The 13,329-nt window shown below is 38.9% G+C and overlaps 1 protein-coding gene across 3 annotated transcripts in view; it reads left to right on the top strand.

Annotated features, from left to right (window-relative positions):
• Positions 1 to 13,329, top strand: part of NAALADL2 (N-acetylated alpha-linked acidic dipeptidase like 2) — a 505,503-nt gene that overhangs the window by 314,523 nt on the left and 177,651 nt on the right. For all 3 annotated transcript variants that reach the window (XM_075418303.1, XM_075418304.1, XM_009940036.2), the window contains one exon: positions 2,251 to 2,401. In XM_075418303.1, the coding sequence (XP_075274418.1) occupies positions 2,251 to 2,401 (151 nt within the window). The remainder of the gene's footprint in view (positions 1 to 2,250; positions 2,402 to 13,329) is intronic.

Genomic DNA, 13,329 nt, shown 5'->3' with positions numbered 1-13,329 from the left:
CCGTGTACTTACCTTCTCTCACTGAAACAGAGGAATTTAATAGTGATTTTTGTTAAGTACAAAGTTTTTTAAACTCTCTTAAAGAAAAAAAGACCACATCTGTGTTTCCTGTATTCTGTGCTATTAAATAAGACTAAAGATTAATAAAAAGATAATGGATATGGATGGAGGAAAAGACGGTTGTTATTTAAATCCTGGCTGTTACATCATTTAGCTATGATGTGTCCTGCTTCTCCTGTAGTGTCCCCACCCCTTTTATTGTGCAGTCATATCCTGGCTGAATAGCTGAATATGAACATGAGTTGGAAACAGAACAACACAATAATAAAAGAACCTACCATTTTGGAAATTGTTATTCCTGCAATACATTAAAGGTCTGTAATACATTTTTAACATTTTACATTTTTAAACATCTGTGCTAGTCACTTACATTCTCACTCTGCATACTCATATTCATCTGAATAGAGTTCTCAGAGACTACCCCTTTTCATCTAGGGATTGCTTGTTTGAATAAGGGATGTAGGATCACACAGGTGATTCACAGGTTCACTTGCATCTCTATCTGAATTCAAACTACGGTGTTAAAATCTTGGCGAATCACAATATTATTCACGTTTACTTATAGAAATGTCAAATAGTAGGGTGCTATTTTTATACATTTTTTCTGTCTTCACTTTACAAGAAAAGCAGAACTAAACGTCAAATGCTTTAGAGTCTTAAAGTGAATGCTGTATAGTCATGTAATTTACATACTTGTTAAGTCACAAAGAACTATGCGTAAACATTCCTTAAAACCAACAGCTAGGAGATAAATTTAAAAAAAAACACATATACAGAAAAAATGAAGGGTCTGAGAGGCAAGAGAAGGACAATTGAACTGAGAAACGGAGGTATAGTAACAAGTTCTTGAGTTCCTATAGAAGCAAAGTTGTGTAGTCCGGAAACATCATGTGCTTGCTGTTGTTCCTCAGACAGTTTGGAGCCATTTGGAAAATCATCAGCAGAGCGTAGTGAACAGTAAGATAATCCATGAATACCAACATTACTTCTGTCTGAAAAATTAATATGGTTTTATACTCTTGAGTCTATTCCAAATATGCAGAGCATTACACAGTAAGGTCATATCATGGCGGTATTTCCCACATTGCAATTCAATTTCATCTGGTTTGGAATAAAATCCCTTTATTTCTCCGTTCTCTGTGAAAGTGAAAACCTGAAGTTTTTCAGTCAAAATTGATCTATAGGCTGCTGCAAGTAATGGTGCTTGGATGTTTTTGTCCTTGACTTTGGGGAAGTTTGCCTGATTTGCTGCCCCAGATCTACAGATTTTTGGAAAGGCTGGTTATCATTACCAACTCAAGCTGTAATGTTCTAATGAGACAGATGAGACACAACAAAAGTTGTCTGACTGACAGGAGGCAGACTCCAGAGTTTGGGTAAGATAGACTGCTTTTTTTTTTTTTTTTTTAATAATCTGTAAACTGTCTCTGTTTTCTGGCTTTAACTGAAGAGTAACTATGTCCAGAAATCCTGTACAAGACTGATGCCAGTGTATGCAAACATCCAGTATGTCTATACACACTTATGCATATCCTTCAAGAGGTAAACTAAGACTGCTGATAATATGGAAAATATGGAAGATCTGCTCAAGATGTTTCAGTGAGATTAGTTTCAAAACTAAGGCATTTTCAAGGTGGTATTTATATCACATGAAAATGTGTTAGGGTTAAAAGTCTAGCACGTGTCCAATGAGTAGGGGGAAAGGTGACTCTGCTCATATCTCTTTGTGTACCTTACTGAATCATGGCCAGTACCTCATCTGAATATAATCTCAAATACACTGGCCTTGTCTCACTGTCACAATAAAAAAGGTGAGGATGGAACATTAGCAAATCTCAAATGCAGTTTTAGTGAGTGTTAGCGCTGTGTTTCCTCAACATGCTCCATATAATTTAAAAGTAAGAATTATTTTTGTTGTTAGGCTTTTAAAGTAGCTTTTGTCATGAATTTGGAAACAAGACTTTGAATTACTTTTGGGGGGGTTTGATTTTGTCTTTTCAAAGAATAGCTGCTGGTTTTATATGACAAGCAGTTTGGAACTACACCTGTCTTTATTCTTTTTGTACAGAGCATAGTATGGTGAGAGCCTGACACATGATAAAGCCTCTATCTCAACAGTAATTGAAATAATAAAAATGTGTTTTAACATCGTTTTTGTTCATAGTCATCTATATTATTTTGTTTCCTCAGCTTTCTCTGTTAGAAGATGCAGGGTTTGGCGGTGCTCTTCTTTACATTGATCCTTGTGACTTACCAAAGACTACAGATCTTGCTGATAAAGCTTTTATGGTTTCCTTGAACAGCGGAGGAGATCCATCAACACCTGGTTATGCCAGTATTGGTAAGTACTGTTCATGGCGTATTCAGTTAATGGACATTGTAATTCTCTGTAGGTTGCAAGTATGGGAGTTAAAAGGCTAAACTAAATCCTGCCTGAAATAGAATCCCTGAGTAAGGGAACACTGTGTAATGCAGCATGGCTCAAGGATGGAATCCAGTCTCAAAAGTGCTTTACTCCAAGCTCTTGGCACAAAGTCTGTACTCCAAATAATTTATTTTGTTGCTTTTTCTATTTGTGTATTCATACACTGAACTATGATTCCTGCCTGCTTATTCTTATCCCATGAAAAAAAAAAAGCTGAGAAGTAGTGATCCAGTGGTTTCTGAGCACATCCTATGGGATATGGCCCCACTGAAAGTATTGTTCCCTTCATTCTGTCTTCCACTGTCATGGTATTGCTAATGGAAACTTCTGGTCAATAGATGCATGTGCAATGCAGTCAGAAATTAATATTTTTAAAGATTTAAGAAAAATTAATTTTTATAGTATCTATGTGCAGTTACCCCTTGAATAGGGTATGTTCATTTAACCGTGTCTCAGTTCTGCCTGGACAGACTTCATTGTTAGTTGTGCTTCTCTAAATATGTGTATTTTCGAAGTATGGGAAATAAAGAATTGATTTTAAGGAACTATGTAGTCTTTAGCAAGTTTAAGCGTTTCTTTAAGGCAATGTTAACAATAAATAGAAGCAGCAGCATATTTGACTTCGATGTACTACTTAAATCTCCATCCTGGCAGTTCAGTGAACATGTGTTCTGCTTCTCTGCTGCCTATTCAGCTTTACAGCCTTTTTTGCTATCTAACTATTTGGAAATGTATTAAGCAGCAGTGTATGAGTTTGTGACAAGGCTTCATCAAGAATATTTGGTCTGGTTACTAGCTCAGACATCTAAAGTCTGACTTGAACTGGCACTAAATCAACTGAGGCAACACTGAGATACTTCATGACTAGAATGGCAGAAAATAGAAATATTTGCCTGGTTGTCAAAGCAGGGTGTTAGCTATTCACAGCGTGAATGCCTTGACAGCTCGGTGGGAAAAAAATTGCACATTTTCTCAGTGTCTCAGTGTACCTGACCCAGTGTTCTTAAAACTGCCCTGGGAGCTGCAGAGGTAAATATAACACTCTTCAAGCTTTATTCTTGCTCATTTCTTGGAGCTATTTGAAAAACAGTTTGTCGCTTATCTGTCTGGCTGACTCCTTAATGTTTTATTTACCCTACATGAAAAGTAAAGCTAATTAAAACAGATCCACCAATATTAAGATGCCACTTCAGTGTCTAAACCTTATGCGCTGGTTTTCTGTCAGTAAATTATCTCCTTGGAAGTGTGTATTCCAATCCCCAGTTTGAGAAAAAGAAGCTTAATTAGATGGAAAATGGTGATATCCTTCTAAGTACATTGATGGTTTCTCCTAGAATCCTTAGGGTGGCTTGTGTGTGGCTTTAAATCTCTGAGCAACATTCATAAGCAGGAATAGGCTATCATGTTCCTAAAATCATTTGTATATTTGTCATTAAATGCAATTAGGAGCTGGAAAGAGAGCAAAGGAACACCTGAGGAAACTTTGTTTTGTGGTTCTCTCACTGGAAGGTAGATCAGATGGAAGTAATTTCTGTGTTTCTGATGATGGTTTTCTTTTCTGTAGACTATGAATCTACGTGTTTAGAAATAACTTATGCCTGGCATAAATACAAATACATCTGGAGCACAGACTTTTGCCTGAGGGATGTGCTTACATGTAAGGTAGTTAAACTGACTACATGTAGAATAAAAGTGCTGGATACCTAGGGTTGCCCCTATCACTGTGATTCACAGAGTATAACATGCACTGGAAGAGATTTTATTGGAAGCTCCTGCTTAAGTTATTGGCATATCTTTGATACCATCTGCACTTCACAGTTTGCCAAAAGAACTGTTACTACTACAATCTCAGGGACTGCTCTACAACCATTCTCCCTTTTACTAGGAAGTTCCTAGTAAGATGAGTGATCCAAAGTTAGTCTCATACTAGGTGAATGAAAGGTAGGAAACTTGTATTTGCATGCTGCTGCCTATGTTTTTCACGTTCTTTTAGTCTGAAAATAAATTTCTCTGTGGCGTCAGTGTGTTGGGCTGCTTCAGGTCTTTTCCTAAGGAAAATAATCTTTGGGAAATGACAACATTTTCAAATGGGGTTTATGTAATAGTTCAGAGAGAACTTTGGAGTTCTCATGAGGTTTTAGCTCAATTTTTTTTGTTTCATGAAGATTAAATGCTGCACTTCTGTGTATGAATTATTTTAGAGTGTACAGAAATAGATTGAACATGGGTCTGAGATGCTTACTGCCTATGAGTGGAATGATTTTTTTGATCTCTGTTTGATACAGGGAAAAAAGCTATTGTATGGAAAGGGACGTCAGCAACACTTATGTAGAAGTTTCTGCAGCTTTGATAATTTAATTCTTCTGTTCTTAAGAGTCTCCCAGTCCTATGTCAGATCAGTCCTGAAACAATCGTATGAGCCTTTGTGAGCAACAGTTCTGTCTTCCCGATTCTGATTGCCAAAGACTAATATCCTCCATTTTTAGAAATCTTTCTACTATCTTCCTGCTTTTGAAATGAAGCAGACCCAGTGGGCGGGACTGAAGGAATTAAACATACTGGATTAAGAAGCTTGAGAGGGAGAGAAGAGACTTGTGTTGCAAAAATTATCCTAAAAATAAAGTTTAGAAGAATAACAAAAAACTTGAGTGAATTCCACCATCCACTTTTTTTTTCCATTTTAACTTTTGGAATGCTGCACTTCCCTTCACCTACCTTTATATGGCAGACACATTAAATTTCTCCGTTGCTGTACTTCAGAGCCATTCTAAATCAAGTTTGTTTCCACAGAAGAAATGCCTCAGTAAACAAAAATATGGATAGGACCTATTCGTCAATCCTAGTATGTAAATAGAAAAATGGCATTGTGATAAGCATTAAGAACCCTGCCTCTGAGATAAGGTACCTCATAGCAGAAGCCCTATCTGTGCAGTGGTGGAAGAGAAGTTATTTCATGAAGAATTCAGACAGCATCATAGAAAATACGGTGAGCTTCAAAATGCTGAAATGTAACAGCTGTAAAATACAATCTTATGCTATCGGCTGGAGTATGAAGTGTAATGTTGTTTTAGAGAATTGTTACACAGAGGTTATAGCAGTCAGGCAAAGTGGTATATTTGGAAGTAGTCCATGCTTCAGGACAGTGTTAACAGCTAGTCATGTCAGCCATAATACAGGGATTTGGATAAAAAAAATCAGTAACACAGGGGAAATGTACAGTGTCCCTAGAATTGTGAATAGTGAACATTATTCAGGTAAAGGAATTGACATGAGCATTCCTCAAACGTTGCTAATAGGATTTGATTCCAGAGGAAAGGACAAGGAAGATGAGGATTTGATGAGGTGTTGATCCAGATCCACTGCAGGCCACAGCTGAGCCCATCAGCAAAGTTGGTGGTGCCTCTGAAAACATCGTTGAGAAAAGACAAGAATACTGGACAAGCAGGGGAGTGAAGCTGAGCCTGGCAAAAGGCAGGGTGAAGGTGCTGTTTTAATCTTTCTGGTATTGTTTTTCACTATCCAAATCTGTTTTAATTGGCAATAGTTGACTGTTTTGCCCAGGGTGGCAACTGGTAAGTGAGCTCCCTGTCCTTATCTTGACCAATGAGCTTTTCCATCTTATTTTCTCCCCTTATCCTGTTGAGTAGGAGGGATGAGAGCATGGCTGGGTAAGTGTCTGGAAGCTGGCCAAGGTTAACGCACCACACGGTGTTCTCCATGTTTCGATAAATTACAGCAAACGTTAAACACCAAATATGCATCATAAAAAGCCCGTGGCATTTACCTTTTTCGCCATGTGCCGTTCTTTAATTGAGCTTAGCCAGTTCTTCTGCAGTGAACACAGGGAACTACTGCTACTACTTGGAATATGGGTAAGCAAGTACTTGCAGTGATGGAAATGTGTGTCTACTTTATTTTTAGTTACCCTTGTGATTCTTTATGTTTATGTGCTTCCTGCCTCTTACCGGAGTTTGTCCTTTCTGTCCTTTGCTTCATGATATTTTACTCCTCTGAAGCAACCGGCTGAGCAGAAGTTAACTAGAAAATAGAACGTTGTGTAGCAGTTTTAACCATGCATATGCAACATATGTTCTAAAATCTTTTGTTATAAATCATCTTGACTTTTTACAAGATGTCCTCAACCCTGGTTTGTCTGTTCTTTTAAAGAACAAAGCAGAGTTTCAAAGATAGTTTTTCTGTTCTTGCCTTTGAAGCTGTGGAAATGATCGTGGAAATGTTTTTTGAATTTTTTTTTTTTTTAAATTTGTGTTCACATTTTGCTAATAACATCAGATAAATGAAATATGATGATAAATTAGTGTAAAATGACTGTCTACATTCAGACTTATGGGCTTTTGTGTTTTGTTTTTGTTGTGGTTTAACCCCAGCCAGCAACTAGAACCACGTAGCCACTTGTTCGCTTCTTCCGCACCCTCAGTGGGATGGAGAGGAGGAAAGGAAAAAAAAAAAAAAATTGAAGCTTGTGGGTTGAGATAAAGACACTTTAATAGGAAATCAAAGGAAGAGATAATAATATACAAAACAAGTGATGCACAATGCAATTGCTCACCCCCAAATCAATGATACGCAGCCCTTCCCAAAGCAGCGATTGATGCTCCCCAGCCACCTCCTCCAGCTTATGTATTGAGCGTGACGTCATATGGTATGGAACATCCCTTTGGCCAGTTTGGGTCAGCTGCCCTAGCTGTGTCCCCTCCCAGCTTCCCGTGCACCTGGCAGGCCAGCATGATAAGCTGAAAAGTCCGTGATTACTAAAAACACCAGTATATTATCAACATTATTTTCATCCCAAATCCAAAACACAGCACTACACCAGCTACCAGGAAGAAAATTAACTCTATCCCAGCCAAAGCCAGGACAGTTTTATTTTCCTTATGGGCAGACTGAAGCTGGGGAGAAAGAAAAGTTGAGAGTGCCATATTTTAATTTTAGGAGTGTGTATGTATATATGTTTACATAGACTCTTGATCATTTTATTTTTTACTTATGGCATAAATTTAGTGGTTGCCATAAAAAAAGCCCACACTGTCATGACCAGCTACACTACTTTATCTGATATGCTGAAAAAAAATCTGTGCTAATGCAATAGAGAGCTAAATCTTTAGATAATATGCTGGCTTTTAAATAGTAAGCACAGTAAGTAATAATTTCAGTAGATTTTCAATAATACCTCTTGCACTAAGGGTTCAAAAGTTATCTGAATCCATGACCTGCCTCTTCAGATTTTGCAGGATACAGTGAAGCAACTATATTTGTATTGAAGTACAAAATTACATGCTCAGAGTTTTTGGGTTTTGTGGTTTTTAGTTTCTCCTCCTGTCTGGCTTTCAATTGGTGTTGCATGTATGTAAAACTGAGAAAATCAGTTGGACATCAAGATATTTTAGGCTTACAGGTTTGAGTGTGTGGACCTCTGTATGTCAGATGTCATGTTACCTTCTGTTAAGTTGCCTGTAGTTTTGTCTTGGGGGGAGGAACCAAATTTGAAGTGAAAATGCAGTGATTTTATCAATTAGAGTATTAGAAGAGGAAGGGAGAAATTACTGCCAATGGTACTGCAATAGCTTGCTAACAATGTTTGTATCATTTGACCTCTGCAAACGCCATACTGAACCACATGGTCAAAACTTTTTTAAATTTCAAAAAGAAAATTATGAAAAAGTGAATTTAAAAGAGTAGTGGAATATACAAGTGGTAAACACCAAATTATTTGAAAAACAACAAATCAGCACTTCCTATGCTGCAGAATTATTTTAGTGGAAAATATACTGCCTAAATGTTTCCTTAGAAAGGAAACGCCTTAGAAGTTGGAGAAGACTTCTCAGTATTTCTGACATTTCAGGCAATTTCGAGCTACTGAACTGCCTTGACTCCCTACAGAATGTTTTCGGGTGAAGCCACTCTGTTTCTCATCCAGCAAAAATAACATTTTTAAATGGTGTCCAGATTAAATTTTTGAAGCTACTCAACTCCCAAGTGAGTTTAGCATCTTTAAGTCTTTTGTGCAATCATAATTTTAAATAATCCTGCCATAGCTTTACTGACATGGTATTTCAGCTCAATGTAATTTGTGTGAGTGAGCTAATTTATTTTGTGCTCCTGAAACAGCAAACATTACTGTATGGCAGTAAGTCTAGCTGGTATATTGGAATCTGCAACTTCAAAGGCATGGGTGCCTGCAGCATCTAGTTGAAATCAATTGACTTTGTATGGTCTGAGAATCCGGGACAGGGGGCTGCTTTTACAGTGTCAGGAAGTTTTGTGAGTGCTCCCTTGCGCTCCCATATACAGCTTCTGGTTGTAAATGGGAATGGTGTTAAGATGAGACCTTAGACCCGAGACAGGATATTGATGATGACAGGATGAGACCCAAGACAGGATATTGAGGAGATATTTTACTAGATTTATGTGTATGGATGAGGAAAGAAATTACTTTTGTTTGCAAAGGTAGAGGCATGAATAATTGAGGAAAGGAATTACTTTTGTTTGCAAAGGTAGAGGGATGAATAATTGTGCATTTGCTCACGTAAGCAATATATAATGATCCATTTTAAGAACCAGCTAAGCTCTGAACTGACTGTCAACTAGAGGCCAATTTTATGGACCGCTTGCTCTGTTGCCAGTCATTTGCTACTTACCACCCTTCTCTGCGCATTACTGTGGTTTCTTCTAATCCTGTATCTTTCACAGCCTGTTCCAGTGGCTTCATTGTGTTTCAAGCAGGGGTAGTTTTCTTTCAGAACCCAATTAAGCTAATGTTACTTGAGATTTTTTCATCCAGCAGTGTCTAGCAGATAGACAGGAAAGTTTAGCAGTGTCTGCACGTGAAATCTGAGTTTACAGCAAAAACATGCATAGAAATAGCAAATCAATACAGTTGCTTTTAGGTTTGTACTAATTGCAACATGTAAACATATTTATGTGTTTGCTGCAGCTGAAACACTTGCTTAGACCAATATCAAGCTAGTGATGACAGCTCCCCACTGCAAGCAAGCAGCAGTCATGTTGCTGGTGTTTGGGGATCCAGAAAGGGCTTAGAAGAGGAGGTAATTACCTTTTGAGTGGACTTCTTTTTGAAGGCTCCAAAACTCTGGTTATAATATTACAGTAAAACAACCTCAGTGTCCTAGACCTGTTCTTCCAGTGTTTCTAGTAGTTGAGTCTAATTATCACCATCTTCCGTGTCAGGTGATGTATTATACATTCTGAAAAATTATGCTTGTCAAAATTCAGAAGTTTCTCTCAGTATGACTATTTAGGCAGCTTATATTTAAAAATGGCTATTAATTTCTCAATGAAGAGTTAAATTAGTTTAAAAGAAATGCTGGGAGCGGAATATGTTTGTGAATTTAAGCTGAATTTAGTTCTCTGTGCAGAAAGGGGATTTTAAAAAGCCATTCATTTCTTTCTCAATTTTTAGGAAATTGAACTTTCCTCTCCTATTTAAAAGTTGATAAAATATAAGGAAGAGACAAAAGAGTTTAGTGATTGAACATTTTTAATGTAGTGGGCCCAATTCACTGTTAGTTATGCATTTTTCCTGGTTTATTTTGCATGTACAGAGGAAATACATATTTTGGAGAAGACTGTTCTCCAGTCTGCTAAGATGAAACCTCAGAGTAAAAGGCAGGCATTTCTGGTAGGTGGTGCTAGTTATTAATGCTCCTGCAATTGTCAGAAATATGGCTGTCTCAAAGTACAAGTTCTGCTCAGATTCAACCAGTAATTTTGGCCATATAGAAGCTAAAAGAAAAAATGTCAACCAGAATGATTGTAAAGCAGTTTAGGTATGCCTCACAGGAAGACAGAGCAGATAGTAGCTATAGGTGTATCAATAAAGGAATTGTATTTGCTAATAAAGCTCGGTTAACTTTCCTATGTATTTGTGCATGTGTGTAATACAAGGGTATTTTATCCTCCTAGCACGCCTGTGCACAAGCTGGGATACTACAATGTAACTCCTATGTATTGCAGAGTTAACACCTGCAAGTGCACCTGCATAGTATCAAGAGCACCATAAAGTCAGCTGGATGATTGTTTAAGCAATTAAAGATGTAATTAGTTTTATAATTGAATTTTTTTCTAGTGCAGTTTGAATACTGCAAACCAGAATAAACCAAACCATCTTTAATTTTACTTGATCTCTGTTCCAGCCCACTGCTTACCTTATTCAGCAGCTGCATAAAAAAGATAATAGTACCTCTTCCTACTTCCAGACAGGTAGAAACTCCCCCAGAAGAAAACCTAATCATCTTAAAATGGAGATGTGGAAAATACTTTTTTGTTACATGAATGTGTACTATCATATTATATACTACTGTTCTGCAGGACACTGAAAGACATAAATAATTCATCAAAATTTGGGTTGTGCCAATTTTCAGAAGCATTTTGCTTGTATTTTTCAGAGTTTTTTTCAGACTTGCACTGTTTTCCTTCCTTTTGGGGACAGAAGAATGTTCTACCCCGGGGGGAGAAGAATAGGGTCGGGGGAGGAAGCGAGAGAGAAGCTGTTTTGATGGTTTAGTTGGTTGGCTACCATGAGTGGTGAGGAACACTTATGTCAAGACAGGGTAAACAGTATGTGTACGTGAGATGTGGTCAAAACCATCTGAATGTGTTGGGGGTGTGATGTCAGTGACTGCACTCCAGAGCATGGTGTATCGTGGAGTGGCTGGGATGTCTCTGTCAGTAAAGGGATCACAGTCATTAGCACAGGAGGAAAGAATCACAGAGTAGTTGGGCTTGGAAGGGACCTGTGGAGATCGTTGAAGGACAAGCCGTCAGCTCAAAGCAAAGTCAACTAGAGCAGGTTGCCCAGGACATTGTCCAGTTGGGTTTTGAGCATCTCCAGCCACATGCCAAAACCTCACTGGGCAACCCCTTCCAGTGCTTGACCGGCCTCATCATAAAATAGCTTTCCTTATGCTTAAGGACAATTTCCTGTATTTCAGTTCGTGCCTATTGCCCCTTCTCCATTCCCTGAATACCCCTGGAGAAGAAACTGGCTCCATGCTGTTCCACGCTCCCATCAGATATTTACACACATTGATAAGATCCCTACAAGTCTTCTCTGCTCAGGAATGAACAATCCCAAGTCTCTCAGCCTCTCCTCATATGTCATATGCTCCAATCCCTTAGTCGTCTTCGTGGCCCTTTGCTGCACTTGCTCCATGATGTCCATGTCTGTTCTGTATCGGGGAGCCCAGAACTGGGCCCAGCAGTCCAGGTGTCATTTCACCAGTGCTGAACGGAGGGGAAGAATCACCTTCCTTGACCCACTGACCCACTGTTCCTAGTGCAGCCCAGGATGCTGCTGGCCACTTTGCTGCCAGGGCACATTGCTGGCTCATGCTCGACTGTTGTCTACGAAGGTCCTCTTCTGCCAAGCTGTGCTCCAGCCAGTCATCCCCCAACAGTTACTGGTGCATGGGCTTATTCCTTTCCTGTGCAGGATGTTGCCTTTCCCTTTGCTGAACTTCATGAGATTCTGGCAGTCCGTTACTCCAGGTTATTGACGTCCCACTGAATGACAGCACAGTGATCTGGTCTATCAGCCACTCCTCCCGGTTTTGTATCTTCTTCAAACTTGCCAGTCATCTCATTGTAGAAGGCTATTAGGTGGCTCAGACGTGATTTCCCCTTTGTTAAATCCATTCGTACCACTCCCAATGACTTTTTGTCCTTCATATTTTTTGAAATGACTTCCAAAAGTATTTGCTTCATCACCTTCCCAGGGACTAAAGTACAGCTGGTCCCAGATCCTCCTTCTTAGGGTGATAGGAGTGATACTTGCTTGCATGATGTCCTCGTGACCCATCACCATGAACTTTCTAAGATTCTTATGGCCTTGCTATGACACCCGTGAGCTCCCTCATCCCTCAGGGTTCCCAGCATATCAGGGCTTGCCCTGATGGCTGAATTAACATCTTCCTCTAGCTAGGACACTCTTAAGCTATTTTTCCCTTTCATGACTGTATTGCATCTTTGCAGGCAGAGGAAGCTCCTCTTATCCATAGAACAGCACTGGGCATGATGCCTCACTACTTCCCTGCTTCAAAAACACTTTGTAGGGCTACATTTTGCCATACCTAAGAAACCTCATTATTTCTTCCTCTGCCTGGTTAACCTCCACTGAGATGGTCTTTAGGTGTGACGTTGTGAACCACTGTAGACATATTGCCAGGTACGCTCAATGTGACTGTAGACACAGTGACTCCTTGCTATTAAGGGACATTGGATTCATGTTCTGTTGCTGGTGCAAAGTTGCAAGGCTCCTTTATGTAAGAGACTGCATCAATTTTGATGCAAAGCTGTTCTTTCCTCTACTAAATCAGTTTAAAATGCTCTGATGTTCGTTCTGTGAAAGCATGGAGCTTCATTTTGGGAAAGGGGTAGTACTGGAAAAAGTATTTGGGGGTAGAGATGGCCAGGGGCCAGCTGTGCAATCCAAAAGAATTTCATAAATATGGGAGAATTTCTGTAACAGTGAGGCAGTCACAGCTTACAAAGCTTGTTTCTTCAGTGCTTTTGGGGTAGTCCTGTATGCAGTAATGCCACTCAGTATTTGCTGTGTGATGGGTACAATGCCAGAATGAGAAACACGCAGTTTGTTGCCAGATGCTTTTGTTATCTGACATGTTTTTCATGTGCAAAACTAGGCTATGAGAATGATTTGAATAAACCTTTGAAACTTTGATAACTGTTTCAGTTTCAATTAGAACAAGTATATGCACAAAATGTGTGTAAATTCCAATACTTTTTATATGCTAATTTTGCATAGCTGACAGGTGGGTCTGTTGAGTTACTGGAAAAAAGAGTGAAAC

Source organism: Opisthocomus hoazin, chromosome 4 (assembly GCF_030867145.1).
Source record: "Opisthocomus hoazin isolate bOpiHoa1 chromosome 4, bOpiHoa1.hap1, whole genome shotgun sequence".
Classification (NCBI taxonomy): domain Eukaryota; kingdom Metazoa; phylum Chordata; class Aves; order Opisthocomiformes; family Opisthocomidae; genus Opisthocomus; species Opisthocomus hoazin.
Note: the sequence above shows the minus strand (reverse complement) of the source record. Positions and strands in the feature narration are given on the sequence as shown.